The sequence below is a fragment of the Populus alba genome, chromosome 5 (genome assembly GCF_005239225.2).
Source record: "Populus alba chromosome 5, ASM523922v2, whole genome shotgun sequence".
Taxonomy (NCBI): domain Eukaryota; kingdom Viridiplantae; phylum Streptophyta; class Magnoliopsida; order Malpighiales; family Salicaceae; genus Populus; species Populus alba.
The window spans coordinates 6,853,181-6,869,241 of record NC_133288.1 but is presented as its reverse complement, the minus strand read 5'-3'; the positions used below and the strand labels follow the sequence as shown (position 1 = coordinate 6,869,241).

At 32.4% G+C, this 16,061-nt stretch overlaps 1 protein-coding gene across 1 annotated transcript; it reads left to right on the top strand.

Moving 5' to 3' along the window:
* Positions 1-9,703: 9,703 nt before the first annotated feature.
* Positions 9,704-13,265, top strand: LOC118038666 (succinate--CoA ligase [ADP-forming] subunit alpha-2, mitochondrial). The gene is given in 9 exon segments (XM_073409273.1): positions 9,704-9,995; positions 9,997-10,116; positions 10,608-10,817; positions 11,351-11,402; positions 11,405-11,450; positions 11,452-11,486; positions 11,489-11,540; positions 12,792-12,869; positions 13,130-13,265. Coding segments are annotated over 9 exon segments (816 nt in total). The 5' UTR covers positions 9,704-9,908.
* The last annotated feature ends 2,796 nt before the right edge of the window (positions 13,266-16,061 follow it).

Genomic DNA, 16,061 nt, shown 5'->3' with positions numbered 1-16,061 from the left:
TTCATCTTCTAGGCCAGTTTCTGCTTGAAATGTAGTTCTTGATTAACGTATTGACTGTCATTATTTTGTTCTTGAATCTTTTTAAGGTTATGATGATCCAAGCTTTCACTTGTCTTCTCTTTTTTTCGGTCCGAGAAACATGTCTGGCCCTTAAATTCAATGAATTTTGTCACGCGTGATCATAGGTTTGACTTTGACATTGACATTGTTTGTCCAGTCAAAGAAAGATGTTCCTAATCCCCCACCCCTTCCCCTTTTTCTGAAGTTTAAAGTTGTATTTGATTTTAGATTTAACTTTGGTGGTTGGTGATGGAGGTAGAGGCAAAAGAATGTTGAGGGGAAATTTTTTTGGGATTTCTGGATTTCCTGTTTTTATTCTTAAAAACATTTCTTGTCTGGCTCCTCTCCCCACAAACATATATTATATTTGATTTGAATAATGATATAAAATTTATTGAGTACATATTTATATATAATATATACATTACACTATCTTTTTAACTGCTGTTTTTTTATACTTTTAACACTTCATTTCTTTTAAGATTTAACCTTCAAATTTTAATCCTGAATCAAATTCTAAAAAAATGTGAGGATGTTAGAGATGCATGAAATTCCTTGAGTGCAGCTTCTTCCCTTGCAAATCTTCTTTCCGGTGGCATCACTTGTTCTGCCTTCTCAAGAAGAATATTCAAACTCAAACATTTATCACGTCAATCTTAAAAACTTACAATTTAATTTCTTTCTTTATTTAAATTTTAAATTAAACTATATAGAAGTTATTTTAATATGCAGCAATAGACCTGGCAAGTTGAAGCAAGCTAGATAACAACAAAAAAGTTTTCCAGCTTTATATATTAAAACTTAATATATTTTTTTGTTCAAACACCATGTTTAAAAATACATCTAAATTAAGATGGTGTTATTAAAATATTAGAAAGTATATTACAAACATACTAGTTACACAAGTGAGAAACAATAAAACTTTAATAATAAAATATTCATCATTAACAACAATAAAACTTTCATTACTTTAAAATGTTTCAACAAGTAAATACTCTTATTTTTTTTTAATTTAAATATAGATATTTTTTATTACTAGTAAATATTCTAGAACTTTGAATTGATATCAATTGTTAAGATTGATTATATAATTAGTATGCATGCTATAATTCTATTATCATTTTTTTATATTGAAAGCATGTTTGTCATTGGTTATTTTTATATTTTTAGACATGTATAAACTTTTAAGATTTTGTTAGATATATTTTGTTTTAGCATGTCTTTGCAATGATAAACCAAACATCTTTTGCTGCATGGTCTAATATATATTTAACAAATTTTGATTTACAATTACTATTGTACAATCTTAGCACTTGTATATATATAAATGCAGCTTCAAAATTTTCTCAAACTTTATTTGTAATTTCAACTTCACTTCTTTCTCCCAACGAGCATGTTATATATCAAACTAAATATTAACTTTTTAACTAAAGGGATAACATGCAGCAAATTTTTTGTGTCATTTAACAAATTAATTAATTGTGGTGGAATGTTATGGATAGAAGAAATGGTAATTACTTTTTTCATTCCATTGCCTCATGTCAAATTCTATTGTGCTTTATGTGGGATGATCTTCGCCTAAGTGTTCAATGACTTGGCTCCCTCAAAATGAATGATTTTCTTTGTAGTTCTTAGGCTGGTTTAGTAAAAATTCTTGGAATAATAGGAGATGATCTAAAAGAAAATTTCATTTATTTTTTAAATAATAAAGGAAATGAACAGAAACTCTATACTGCGTTGCCATTTCACTATAATAATATTGTTTTTGTTTTCTTGGTTTAAAAAAAATTGTTTTGTTTTATATTTAATTTTTAAAGATTTTTAAAAAAAAATTATAAGATTTATTTTATTTAAAATAATATTTCTAATATGCGCAATCATAATATTTTTAGATGGGTCATAACCTGGCAGTGCGAGACAATGAGCAAAGATCATTCTTTCATTGGCTGTGGTGATTCCATAAAGCCTCCATGCACATTCTGATGGCTGCCCATATTCTTACAAGCCTCACTGTGGGCAAGATGGACCTGTCTTCGTCATTATGATTGAGAATGATAAGGTTAGGCTCCTTCCATGTATGGTTTAATGTAATGAGAAGAAGCTTGGCTCATAATAGGTACTAGGGGTTGCGGCATCTCCAGTCAAAGTGAGTGATTGTTGAATTCATGTCTCAAAAGCTGCTGACGAAGAAGCTGCTGATGAAGAAATAACTGATGTGAAATCTACTGATGTGGAAGCTCATATGAGTTTTAGTTTTAATAAAACATTAGCTATTTGAATTTGTCAATTTCTGTTAGGATTGATATAATCCTTTTGTTTAATTATTATCCTTTGAATTCTATTACGTAACAGCAGGAGATAATTTTACTGTTACTTGTCTTTAAAGCTTTACTTTTCAATGTTTTCCATCAAGCCTGCATGATCAATAAAACAGTGAAGTTAAACAAAAAGTCGATATTTGTTCTCTTTTGCATTTTCATTCTGTTAAAATCCAACAAATTAGCATGGGCAGAGCCTTGTACAAGGCTAAGGAGGGATGTAGCCCAGGTTAAAAAAAAAAAAAATTAATGATCCACTTTCCCTTCTAATTTTTAGACAGCAAACTTATATCCCACTTTCTCTATCTTGCAAACCTAATGTCCCACTTTTCCTTGCAATACAAATTAATTACTAGCCATTAGCCGCCACTTTACTTTCCCTAGAAACATTAGTTAATTAGCCACCCACCTTTCCTTGCAATACTAATTAATTATTATATTTTACAGCAAATTTATCTAAATATAAATAATTAATTGGTTTACATGTCTTCTAAATAGCTCGGGGTTTTAGCTATTTTTCTTCTCAACAATATACAATTTTACCTTGGATTTTGAAGAAGAATCTATACAAAGAGCCGCAAGAATGTAAAATCATCAGGTAAGAATTTACAAACCATGACTTTTCATTTTGAATTCAATGTTTCACATTCATTACAGTAGATTGTTGATGGAGTAAACAGTAGACTGTACCCTAGAAATGGATGCATGCTAATACACTAGTAGTCTAGTACTAATAATTTACTGGTTATTTCAAAGTTAAGTTCTCCAAATCTCCCAGTAGTTTGCATCACTAGTTTATCCTTGTATATTCTGCATTTTATGAATATTTTATTGTGACATTAGTATCTTTTCATCTTGCACTCGACTTCCCTAACTCCTTTTACTTGAGTAGGTTATAAATTATAATGGAAAATCAAGGAAACAAGAGAGGAAAAACTATGTTTTCATTCTTTAAACCAAACGAACAAACATCAACCAGTAAAGGACATTCTCCTTCCAATGTTGATGTGTCAAATCGTAGTGAACAACCCCATTTCAAATCTCAAAGAGTTGAAATTGATGTTAATACTTTTAAACGAGATCCTGGGTTACGAATTCCAATGTGGAAACATCCTATTAATCAACAAGATGAAATTAGAAGAGCTTATATCAAAATGGGTCCATATCAACCTAAGTTAGCGAAGTATCCAAGGACTGAATCAAGGAGACAGTATCGTCGATTTCAATACATTTGGTTTGATCAATTTCCTTGGCTTAGAGTACTATCCATCAAAGGATACAGTAATTTGCTAAGCTTGATACTATAAGAATGTTGCTTGCTCTTGCTGCTCAAAATGCCTGCACTATACATCAAATGGATGTCAAATCTGCTTTTTTAAATGGATATTTGGAGGAGAAAATATTTATGGAGCGGCCTGAAGGTTTTGTTGTTCAAGGAGAAGAGGAGAAAGTATATTTGCTGAAAAAGGCTCTCTATGGTTTAAAGCAAGCACCAAGGGCTTGGTACAGCAGGATTGATGCACATTTGTTAGACTTAGGCTTTACAAAAAGTCTAAGTGAATTTACACTCTATCTCAGAACAATCAATGATGAATTGCTTGTGGTTTCTCTTTATGTGGATGACTTACTTGTGACAGGAAGTAACATGGAGCAGATTGATGTGTTCAAAAGAGAAATGAAGAATGTCTTTGAAAGGACTGACTTGGGGAAGATGACATTCTTTCTCGGCATGGAAGTTCAACAAAAGCAAAATGAAATCTTCATATGTCAGCAAAAATATGCCAAAGAGATTTTAAAGAAGTTCAACATGGAAGAGTGCAGATTAATAGCAACACCAATGAATCAAAAGGAGAAATTTTGCAAAGAAGATGGAGCTGCAAAGATTGATGAAACACTTTATAGAACCTTAATAGGATGCTTGATGTATCTTACTACAACAAGACCCGACATTATGAATGCTACAAGTATACTTTCAAGGTATATGCATTGTGCAAGTGAAATTTATTTTCAAGCAGCAAAAAGAATTGTCAGATATATTAAGGGAACAATTGACTATGGATTGAAGTTTTGTCAAGTCAAAAACTCCATACTCCATGGTTATTCTAACAGTGATTGGGCCAGCTGCGTTGATGACATGAGGAGCACTTCAGGTTATTGTTTTAGTTTTGGTTCTGCCATTTTTTCATGGAGTTCAAAAAAGCAAGAAGTCATTGCTCAATCACAGCCGAGGCCAGAGTATGTTGCTGCTACTGCTGCCCAGTGAATTAGACTATTTGGATTAGAAAGTTAATGGATGATCTGCAGATAGAGCAAAAGGAAAGCACACAAATACTTGTAGACAATCAAGCTGCAATTGCAATGTTATATAATATATTTTTTATTATTATTATTCACTTAGTTTCATATCATACGTGTTTCCATTTATATTATTTTTTATTGATTTAAATTGCAGAGGGGTTGATGAAGAGAAGATGCCTCTCATAACTGATAAGAGTCCGTCTGCATAGCCAAGGAGACTGCCCAAAACAACCAAGTATGAGGTTGCAAATTGGAAACGCTCACGATACATGTTGTGGGCAAGTCGTCCTTGGCTACAAACAAGACTCTTATCTTCATGTAAGGCCATCATCTCACTGATGTCTGGAGGAAGAAGAAGGTGAAGGCGTAGCGTGAAAGGAAAGAGCCTGTCAAGTTAGCCAAGCTGATGACTGCCTGGGAACCCCAATGAGGGATCAAACTAGTATATTTATCTCGGCTTGACACCTCATTTTGGAAGCAGGCAAATCATCCATGGCTACTAAACAAGACCCCTATGTTCATGCTCTGTTTGGCCTCTCTTCTCAAATATCCATGCTCTATTTTGAATTCCAGTTTCTCATTCTGTCTGTCCTTTTATACTTGAGCAGAGAATAAAGACTAGACACAAATGGTAACATTACTTGCTTCTCTTCAATCCATTTGCTTCATCCATCATTTTTCTGCCTTGTCTGCCCCATAATGGAATATATTCACTTGCCCTAACCTATCTCGAAATGCTATTTTGTTCTCAGTTTACAAGCAACACTCTAGCAAGATGACTGTGACACCTGAAAAGTAATTAAGGTCAAAGCATCTGTCACCTATTAGCCAAAATCCAGAATCAAACTTTAGAGCATCCCCAATTTCATTAATGGAGAAAGTGTAATCAATTATCCCAAAAGTAAAATGTAGGAGGGAATGGGAAGGAAGAAGGAATGAAGACCCAACAATCGTAGACGCGAGTGAATGGACGGAATATTTTTTTTTATTGTCGATGTTTTGGTTGTTTTTTTTTTCAATTTTCTAGTAGTAAATATAGTAGTTATCTTTGAATGTTAATGTTATAAAATCCTAATCAACAGATATAAATTCCAAAATTATTTCTGCGTATACAGCTTTATATATTAATTCAGTGGTTACTGCTTAAAATGCACAGAACTGCCTAGAAATAAGAAAGTGATGAGCAAAGGGCTTGTCCTGTGGAGAGATTGTTGAACAAATTAGAATTAGATAAGCAAGAACAACCATTACTGAGATCTCCTCATTTAGATCAGAAATGCTGTTGTCTTTTCCTTTTCTTAATCACTCAAGTATTTGTAACTCTATCCAAGATAACTCGATTCGAATAATTCTCAAATCCTGATCTTCATGTCGGAGAAATCTACTCAGATATTTTTGGTTCGCATTTATTGTATGAACATCCCCTTTAAGAAATTCTACTTCTACAATTCGATAGTTGCTGCTGCAATGCATGCATGTACAGAGCATCATCATTATCAGCAACACGATCAATCGGGATTCCAAAACCTCACAGAGTCAACCAATGTAAATCGTAGAATACCTATCCTATCCTCTCTTGAGCGTGTGGCAAACGCGTTGACTTTAATCTACTTTAAAGGGGAGAACATCTCATCTCAAGTTGGTGGAATATTGACCCTGTCGTGAAGCGGAGTGAGGGGAAAGGTTTAGGGTGGTAGAACCCTTCATCCATCTTATAACAATGGTGTCACGTCACAATCATCTCTTGCTGTTAGATCTTATGCGTCCTTTTTTGCTTTCAATTAAATTAAGGTCAAATTAAAACAGTAGTATTTCAAGATAATAGCAGAGCATCAGTGAATATGTTCCATGATCATGGGCAAGAGGCTTATAATTGAGAAACAACAGCTGGATTGAAAAGAATCGAATCCTACCATGTAATGTCACCGCTAAGTCTAGTGATCGTTATTCTATCGAATTTACTATAAATGGACACTATGAGAACCTAGACTCATTACCCCATTTTGAGCATGAACTTGAGAAGAGGTCTAACATGAAGATGAAGAGTCTTGTTTGGTAGCCAAGGACGATGAAGAGAGGTCTAACTTTTAGATGAATATACAAGTTAGTTCCCAGGCAATCGATCGTCAGCTTGACTACCAATGACAGGCAAGCATGCTAGACCTTTTGTTTTCTTCCTAAAGACGCTGTTCCTTGCATGCTTTCCAGTGTTCTGCAAACTCATGTAGCACACAGGATAAGGCTTGGCACTGGTTTGATCGAGTATAAATTCGAGACAATAGCCTTACATGAAGATAAGAGCTTGTTTGGTAGCCAAGGACGACTTGCCCCCCACCATCTTAGTTGGGTGCAGTATATATATACTGGGCACCTTCCATTTGGTTTTGGGCAAAGCACCTTGGCTAACTGACAAGCTCTTATCAAATCATGCTAGGCTCTTTTTCTCTTCTCCGATCCTTATAACTTTACCGTTTCTGCATGATAATTAACAGGTTAATTACATTGTGTTAAACAATCGAGCACTGATCAGTTAAACTGTATGTTCAGTTTGTTGTCGACTTTTAACTCATTTTTCATCTTTCTAGGCCAGTTTCTGCTTGAATGTAGTTCTTGATTAACGTATTGACTGTCATTATTTTTTGTTCTTGAATCTTTTTAAGGTTATGATGATCCAAGCTTTCACTTGTCTTCTCTTTTTTTCGGTCGAGAAAACATGTCTGCCTTAAATTCAATGAATTTTGTCACGCGTGAAATCATAGGTTTGACTTTGACATTGACATTGTTTGTCCAGTCATGAAGATGTTCCTAATCCCCCACCCCTTCCCCTTTTTTCTGAAGTTTATTGTGTAATTGATTTTAGATTTAACTTTGGTGATGGAGCAGAGGCAAAAGAATGTTGAGGTGAAAGTTTTAGGGATTTCTGGATTTCCTCGTTTTTTATTCTTAAAAACATTGCTTGTCTTGCTCCTTCCCACAAACATATAATTAATGTTGGATTTGAATAATGATATAAAATTTATTGAGTACATTTTATATATAATCTATACATTACACTATCTTTTTAACTGCTATTTTTTTATACTTTTAACACTTCATTTCTTTTAAGATTTAACCTCCAAATTTTAATCCTGAATCAAATTCTAAAAATAGGTGAGGATGTTTAGAGTGCATGAAATTCCTTGAGTGCAGCTTCTTCCTTGCAAATCTTCTTTCCGGTGGCATCCCTTGTACTACCTTCTCAGTAAGAATATTCAAACTCAAACGTCAATCTTAAAAACTTACAATCTAATTTCTTACTTTGTTTAATTTTAAATTAAACTATATAAATTATTTTAATATACAATAATAGACCTGGTAGGTTGAAGCAAGCTAGATAACAACAAAAAGGTTTTTCTGGTTTTATATATTAAAACTTAATATATTTTTTTGTTCAAACACCATGTTAAAAATAAATCTAAATTAAGATGATGTTATTGAAATATTAGGAAGTATATTACAAACATACTAGTTATACAAATGGAAGCAATAAACCATAAGAATAAAATATTCATCATTAACAACATAAAACTTTCATTACTTTAAAGTGTTTCAACATGTAAATACTCTTATTTTGTTTAATTTAAATATAGATATTTTTTATATTAGTAAATATTCTAAAAATTTGAATTAATATCATTGTAAGATTGATTATATGATTACTATGCATGCTAGAATTCTATTATTATTTTTTGTATTGAAAGCATGTTTATCATTGGTTATTTTTATATTTTTAAACATGTATAAACTTTAAGATTTGTTAAGATATATTTTGTTTAGCATGTTTTTACGATGATAAACCAAAACATCTTGCTGCTGGTCTAATAAATATTTTACAAATTCTGATTTACAATTACTACTGTACAATCTTAGCACTTGTATATATAAATGCAGCTTCAAAAGTTTCTCAACTTTATTTGTAATTTCAACTTCACTTCTTTCTCCCAACGAGCATGTTATATATCAAACTAAATATTAACTTTTTAACTAAAGGGATAATATGCAGCAAATGTTTTGTGTCATTTAACAAATTAATTAGTTGTGGTGGAATGTTATGGATAGAAGAAATGGTAATTATTTTTTTCATTTTATTGCCTCATGTCAAATTCTATTGTGCTTTATGTGGGATGATCTTCGTCTAAGTGTTCAATGATTTGGCTCACTCAAAATGAAAGATTTTTCTTTGTAGTTTTTAGGTTAGTTTATAGTAAATTTTCTTGGAATAATACGAGATAATTTAAAAGAAAAATTTTATTTACTTTTCAAATAACAAAGGAAATGAACAGATACTCTATACAGCGTTGCCATTTCAACTATAATAATATTGTTTTGTTTTCTGGTTTAAATTTTTTTTTGTTTTATATTAATTTTTACAGATTAATTTTTAATTTTATAAAGCTTTATTTTATTTAAATAATATTTTTTAATATGTCCAATCATATATAATATTTTTTTTTATTATTCACTCAATTCTATTTATATTATCTTTTATTGATTTTAACAAATAATTCAATGGATATAAATAAATAAATATCTTATTTTACAAAATTAAATATCATCTATTTTTTTATTTATATTAAAAAAAATCTATGTTTTATATAAATAATTATTAATTTATTTAATTAGATGTCTAAATAACCTTTTTAATCTACACTTTAAACTTTTTAATGTAAAAATATATATCAAATAGCTTCTACACTTAAATTTCTTTTAAGTAAAAAATTATAATTTGAAAAACGAGTCAAATAACTAATTAAGATAGATTTACGGTTCCTTATTGGACTTTGGCCGTGATCTATGAACCGAGGGGGGAAGGTATTAAAGACGAGAAAATAACAAACAAAGTTGTGATGTAAGAGAAAAGTAAAGAAAAAGAAAATCAAATTTAGCACTTAAACTGTCTCAATTTGGCAAAGGAGTCCCTATATTGATAAAATATGACAAAAATAGGGTAAATTTGCTGCATATTATTTTATATAGGGCTTTCTTGCCGCATTAAGGCTGAGTTGGGGGATTTTCAAACAAGAAAATCGAAGTCCAGATTGCAAGTAGGGTTCAAGAGCTCCATGTCTTGACCCGAAACAAGAACTTCTAAAAGCCCTACAACGACCTTCACTGTCTTTGGCAGATCTTTGGCTGCGTTTTCTTAGCAGAGAGAGAGAGATCAAAGAGAGAAAGAAACTCAAGAAAAGAAAAATGTCAAGACAAGCAAAAAGACTTGTATCATCTTTGACTTCAAGGATTTCATCTTTTCCTATTTCACAGTCTCGCTCTTTCACGGCCGGCTCCTCCTCCACCCCAGCAGTGTTTCGTTGACAAAAATACAAGGGTTATTTGTCAAGGAATCACCGGAAAGAATGGAACTTTTCACACCGAACAAGCTATTGAGTATGGAACTAAAATGGTATATAATTTTCTTTTCTTTTTTTAATTGTGTTTGATGTGTTCTTTGATTAAATTGTGTTGGTGGGGTATTGTTATTTTGTTACTTTGACACTGGGTTTTTTCTGTTTCGGTCGCCAATGGAACAAATTGCATAGTTGGTTGTATGGATGCGTATTTGTGATATTTATGGAGATGATTTTGTTTTTCTTGTTTGTTTATGTGTTTTTTCTTGTTTTACTTACTGATTTGGTTGCGGTAGAGAGCAATGTGCTTTGTTGAATTGAAAAATGTGATTTTGTAGCTGTTAAGTTGCTTTTATTGCTTAGAATTTTGACGCAGTGAATGTAATTTCGTATATAAAACTATTAGGATAGATACTTTGCAATTTTTTTTATGAAGATAATGAATCAGATTGTACAGCTGTACTGTATTGCTGCTTGCTAGTTTAAGTTTTCAATCATGTAAGTTTGTTCGATGACTGGGAGTTTGAATCTCTTACTGCATGTTTAGGTTGGTGGAGTGACACCTAAGAAGGGTGGGACAGAACACTTGGGACTTCCTGTTTTCAATTCAGTCTCAGAAGCAAAGGCTGAAACTAAGGCTAATGCGTCAGTGATTTATGTTCCTCCACCTTTTGCTGCCGCGGCAATTTTGGAGGCAGTTGAAGCTGAATTGGATCTTGTTGTGTGCATTACTGAAGGAATTCCTCAACATGACATGGTAAATAAAGTTTATTGCTCGCTGATCATTGAATATTAGTAGCTTTTAAAGCTGGGTAGATGGCTCCAGCCTTCTCTTCTTCCTTTCTTTTGTGTTTTCTTGTTGAGTTACTTATTGTGTCCCTGGTTGTGATTTTTGCTTTTTTATTTCAATTTAGCTATTAAAGAAAAAAGGCTATAATGTTCTGTCATCTTTTGAGTCTGGCATTGCTGTAAAGCAGTTAATTTATTTTAATTTTTTTCATCTACAAAGATAATGGTTACTTATATCACCATGGGAGGTATTTGCAATTGTGATTTGAAGCATTTTTTTCCTTCAGTTATAATAATTAAGTTGGTGACTATGGTGCATCTTGATCTTTAACTGCCCTTTATTTTCCTTACGTCTTTCTTATATTGTGATTGCTTATTATATTTCAAACCATCCTATGTGCATTCTTATGTTGCAATCAAAAGTTAAGGTTATGTGTAGCCCTCTATGACATAGATAGTTAAGATATTAATGTGTCACTGAGTAATTTTTGTCAACTACAGGTTTCGTGTTGAAGGCTGCTTAAAGAAGAATCAAAAACCAGATTAATTGGTCGCTAATGCCTGGCAGTTATAAACCTGGAGAATGCAAGATAGGAATCATGCTGGTACATTCACAAACCAGGGCGTGTGGGAATTGTTTTCGATCTGGCACACTGACTTATGAGGCTGTAAGCCAAGTTTCATGGGCATGGTTTTTGTCCATTTGGCTCATGTGCTGTTCATTTCATGCTTAACACCTTGTAATATCTCTTGCTAAAAAATTTGTTTCAAGCATTGGCCCTATTAATATGTTCACAATGCTATTAGTCCACCTTTTCAATGACCATTTTGTTTTTCTATTTGCGGTTTTTCTATGCCCTGGTATCAATATATGCCTTAAATCTATATTTCTAAAGATAAAGAAATTCATGGTCAATGTGCTACATAATTTCCATTACCTTGGTCTCAGTGAATAAATAGCTGATAAAATAAGATCCTTTGTTCACTTGGTGATGATGATTTTAAATGTGAGGTTTTTTCAAACAACTAGGCAGTTGACTAGGCATCTACCGTTATTGTATTGGTGGTGATCCTTTAATGGGAAATTTTGGATTTCTGTGAAGAATTCTTGCTGACCCTCAGACAAAGATTGAATTTCTTAACTGGAGAGGTATCTCAATTTTTAAAATTTTCGTGAGAAATGTGTTTTGTTATTTCAGAAACTTTTTAGTAAGCATGGTCCTTTTTAATGTATGCAATCATTTTCAAGTCTATTTCCAATGAAGGAGGTTTAGATAATAGTGTATGATTGCTTAAACGAAGGGTTTAAGTTGAAGATTGGCTTTCACATAATAGATCCCCCCCCCCCATATAATCACATTATGTATTGTATTGTCAGCATCGTTCTATTTGAATTATCGACTCAAAGTATTCGCTACTCTAACTCCAGTAAAGCAAATTTTAATGTTAGGTTAATGTTTCTAGGAAAGAAAAGAAATATTAAGGGAGAGGAATAAACAAATTTATCTAGCATAGTCATTTGTATAGAGGGATAAATCTGATTCTGAATTGCTTTGGCAAAAATAATTCAGCATGAGGGATATCACTTAAATCAATTTTCTGTACAGTATTCTTATTGTACGATGAGCATGCATGTCGCGAGCAACCTGATACATGTTTAGTCCGACTGTTAAAGTTCTAGTCTATAGATCTTTAAGATAGCTTCAATTGCTGATTCATGGTATATGCAGCTCTGAAAACTTGCTTGGTTTACCTTGCAGTTTTTTTCGCCATTTGATAGGATGTTAATGATATATATGTTGCTTGTGAATTAGCATTATGTTCACTTTCAACTTTATATAGGTTTTGTTTTGAATTAAAAATATTTTTTCTTCAAGAATATTTCCGGTTTCTTTCATTTTGGCAATGTGACAATATGATTTTGTGCAACAACTGAAACCAGGAAAGTGGAACTGAAAGCTGTGTTGGCATTGTATGCTGGAGTACAGTCCCTGGAACGTCGTATGGGTCATTGCTGGAGGTATTTTTGTGTCTTCTACAGTGATGACTTCTCCAGTTATGCTCATTATATTATTGTGCGTAACCACAGAACGTGATCAGTTGGCCATTGTTTTCATGAGAATCAATGGAAATGTGAAAATAAATTAAAGACTGTTGATTTCGTAATAATTAATACAAATTCATTGTTCTTGCTTCTCAGATGGTTTTGGCATGTCTATATCTTGTAGTTGTTTCTTTTTTTATTTGCGCTTTTCCTGTGTGTGGTCAATGTCACATTAGGTTTTATGCTTTCCTTCACAATGATATAGCAGAGAGCTTGTTGAGGTTAGGTTTGGAGTATTGGTACGAACTTGAGATGCCAAACTTCAATTGCTGGACAAAGTACCTGTTTTCAACTAAAAAACGTTCTTTGTAAATGGTGAGCATTGCTTACTTTTTTTTTTTTGTTACAGCCATTGTGTCTGGGGGAGAAGGGCACTGCTCAAAGACAAAATCAAAACATTAATGGGATGCTGGGTTTGATGTGGTTGAAATCTCCAGCGAAGATCGGGCACTGCCATGCTTTGATGTGTTCCAAAGGGAGGTCTCGTGAATTAGTTTGTTGGATCGCACATCCAGCTTAAATACATCATTTTATTTGTATACTTTTTCTTTTTCAAACCATTCAAGAAAAATATCTAACTAAATATTTTCAATGGCCTGCTTGATGGGGCATGCTTCAGGAGAGGAAAGTTTGAAGTTGTGAATTTTTCCATGTTTATTGACAACATGCTGCCAAAATTGTATTTGTGTCAGCCGATAGAAAAGACTTCGATCCAATTTGGTATTGTTCATTTATTGTCCTTTGCATGCAATCTAAACCAGGTTAAGTAAAAGGGTGAAGAATCATTTAATAATTGGACTCGCTAAACAAACGGGTGCGGGATAAGTCTATTTTGCAGTCAGCATTGTTTCATCTTCAATAAAATATTAAACAAAAAAAAAATACATGTGGTATGAGATTTGATCATACAGGATTTGTTAAAATGCGTTTAAACACGACACTGCGGAAGCCGTCACAAAGTTGGATCGTGGATCGTAAATCAAATCGTAAAATCGTAAGGAAAATTTTTTTAAATGAAAGCAGTGCATAAAATATCGAGAGTTTCTCTTAAATGAAGAAACATATTCTTTCAAGAAAACATATATCATCAAGATAATGAAAAGCAATTAGCTAAGAGCAACTCTACAATAATAAGTCAAACAGGTGAATCCCTATATTTATTGGTTAATTATGATAAGATCACCCATATTTCCATTATGTCTTTTTTATCATGATCAATTATTATTGACAGTGCTTTGAAACAACCTGGAGTATGGACAGTGCTTTGAAATCCGCAGGCTGGGGTGGGTGTGACAGGGTGTTTTGTGTTTGTGACAGGGTGTTTTGTGTTGGTGTTGCAGGAAAAAAAAACAGGCAATATTGAAACAATATATTTATATATAAATCATCTTCTATGTATTCATAACCAACCAACATCTGCAAATTATAATTTACCATTGATGAGACGATTATGAGATTCGGAGAAATTATTTTCAGTGTAATCTAAAATTCAAATTAACTTTTGACAATGCTTCTTTAATCTATTGTCTAGTTAAAAGCTAAAATAAATTATTAGACATATAAAACACTAATAAAATTGAAGGAAGACCATCTACAGACCATGTCTTCAATTGATTTTATTATGCAGGCATGCATCATCTCATTAGCAACTGTCATTGATGCTGATGATAGTAGAGGTTTTTTAATTTCTTCATTCCAATTAACTTATGTTTCACCTTTCCTTTTATTTTTACGGCTTTTCAAATCTTATGCCTGATTCATTACTTCACCCTGCAGAAACTTCTTACATAGAACTAGCAACATCAACAGTTCTTTTCCCCACCTCAATACTTCGTCCCTTGATTAAATTTATAAAATGAATTTGTTTTGTGCTTGCAGTTTTGTTAACGGTATCTGGGCTACAAGTCACTAACAATAAACTGACTAAGTAATCCATGAATACATTAGGTGATTGTCAATTCATTACAAGGGATTTCAACATCAGAGAGTAATTTTTGTCTTATCACTTTTTTCTAAACAAGTTCAAAATTGAAGCCCATCCATTCTTCCTATTCATTTACCCAAACCAAAGAACTACTTTTAATCTCTTTCCCGTGCATAAAGCCATCAAGAAAAAGCTTATAATTCTCAATCATAAGCCTACATCCATCACTCCCGTAGCTTACAAATATATGAATATACACAAAAATTGCAGCACAACATAACCACCTAACCTGGCAACGAAAAAAACTTTAAAGTTGCAGATCGCAGATTACTCACTGGTACGTTACAATTTGCAGATACAATTCTTTTCCACCCAGATTGATTGATTTGCTTCCAGGAATACAAGTAGGTGGAGATTTAGATTTTGGAGAATAGTTAAAAAAAGAGAAAGGGTTGAACTCTGAAGGTGAAAGAGAGGCAGATTGCATCGATTGTTTGTTTTGAATTTGGAAAGTTTGGATTTGAAATGCTGGAAACTGGAGACATTTTGAGAAAAGAGAATGCTAGGATTTAACTTTTGGTGCAGCCGTGCAGTTATTGTACAATATATAATACATTCCTTATAAACTCGTGAAATTGGATTTAAAATCGTGATTTTACACGATTTCACTGATTTGATACGATTTAGATACGATTTTATTACTTTTCGAGTTTTTAACCCGATTTAACACGATAACATGTATCAATTCGTAAAAACATATGATTTTACAAGTTAAAATCGTAATGATTTTACAAAACCTAGGTGATTGTATAGTGTAGATTTTTAAAAAAAATTATTTTCAATTTGTATTTTGTATGCGGTTTGATCTCAATTTGAAGATTAATTTATTTCTTAATGCTTAGTCAATGGTCAAATTGAAAGAAGAGGGACTGAACTGAAATAAGCACCAAACACGGGTGGTGTATCAAAGATTGCATGAAAAATCCACTTAGGTTCTTGATCTTTAAAAATAGTGTAATATATACCATTTAAGTCTCTTTAATTTTTTAAAAAATTAATTTTCATACACAAGTTCATTTATATTATACTTTAGTCCAATAATTGGAGAGGGTGAGAAAAAATATTACAATTAACTTTATTTTCAGCTAGAAAATGGGTTCTTTTTTTATTTTTTCAATCAGCTT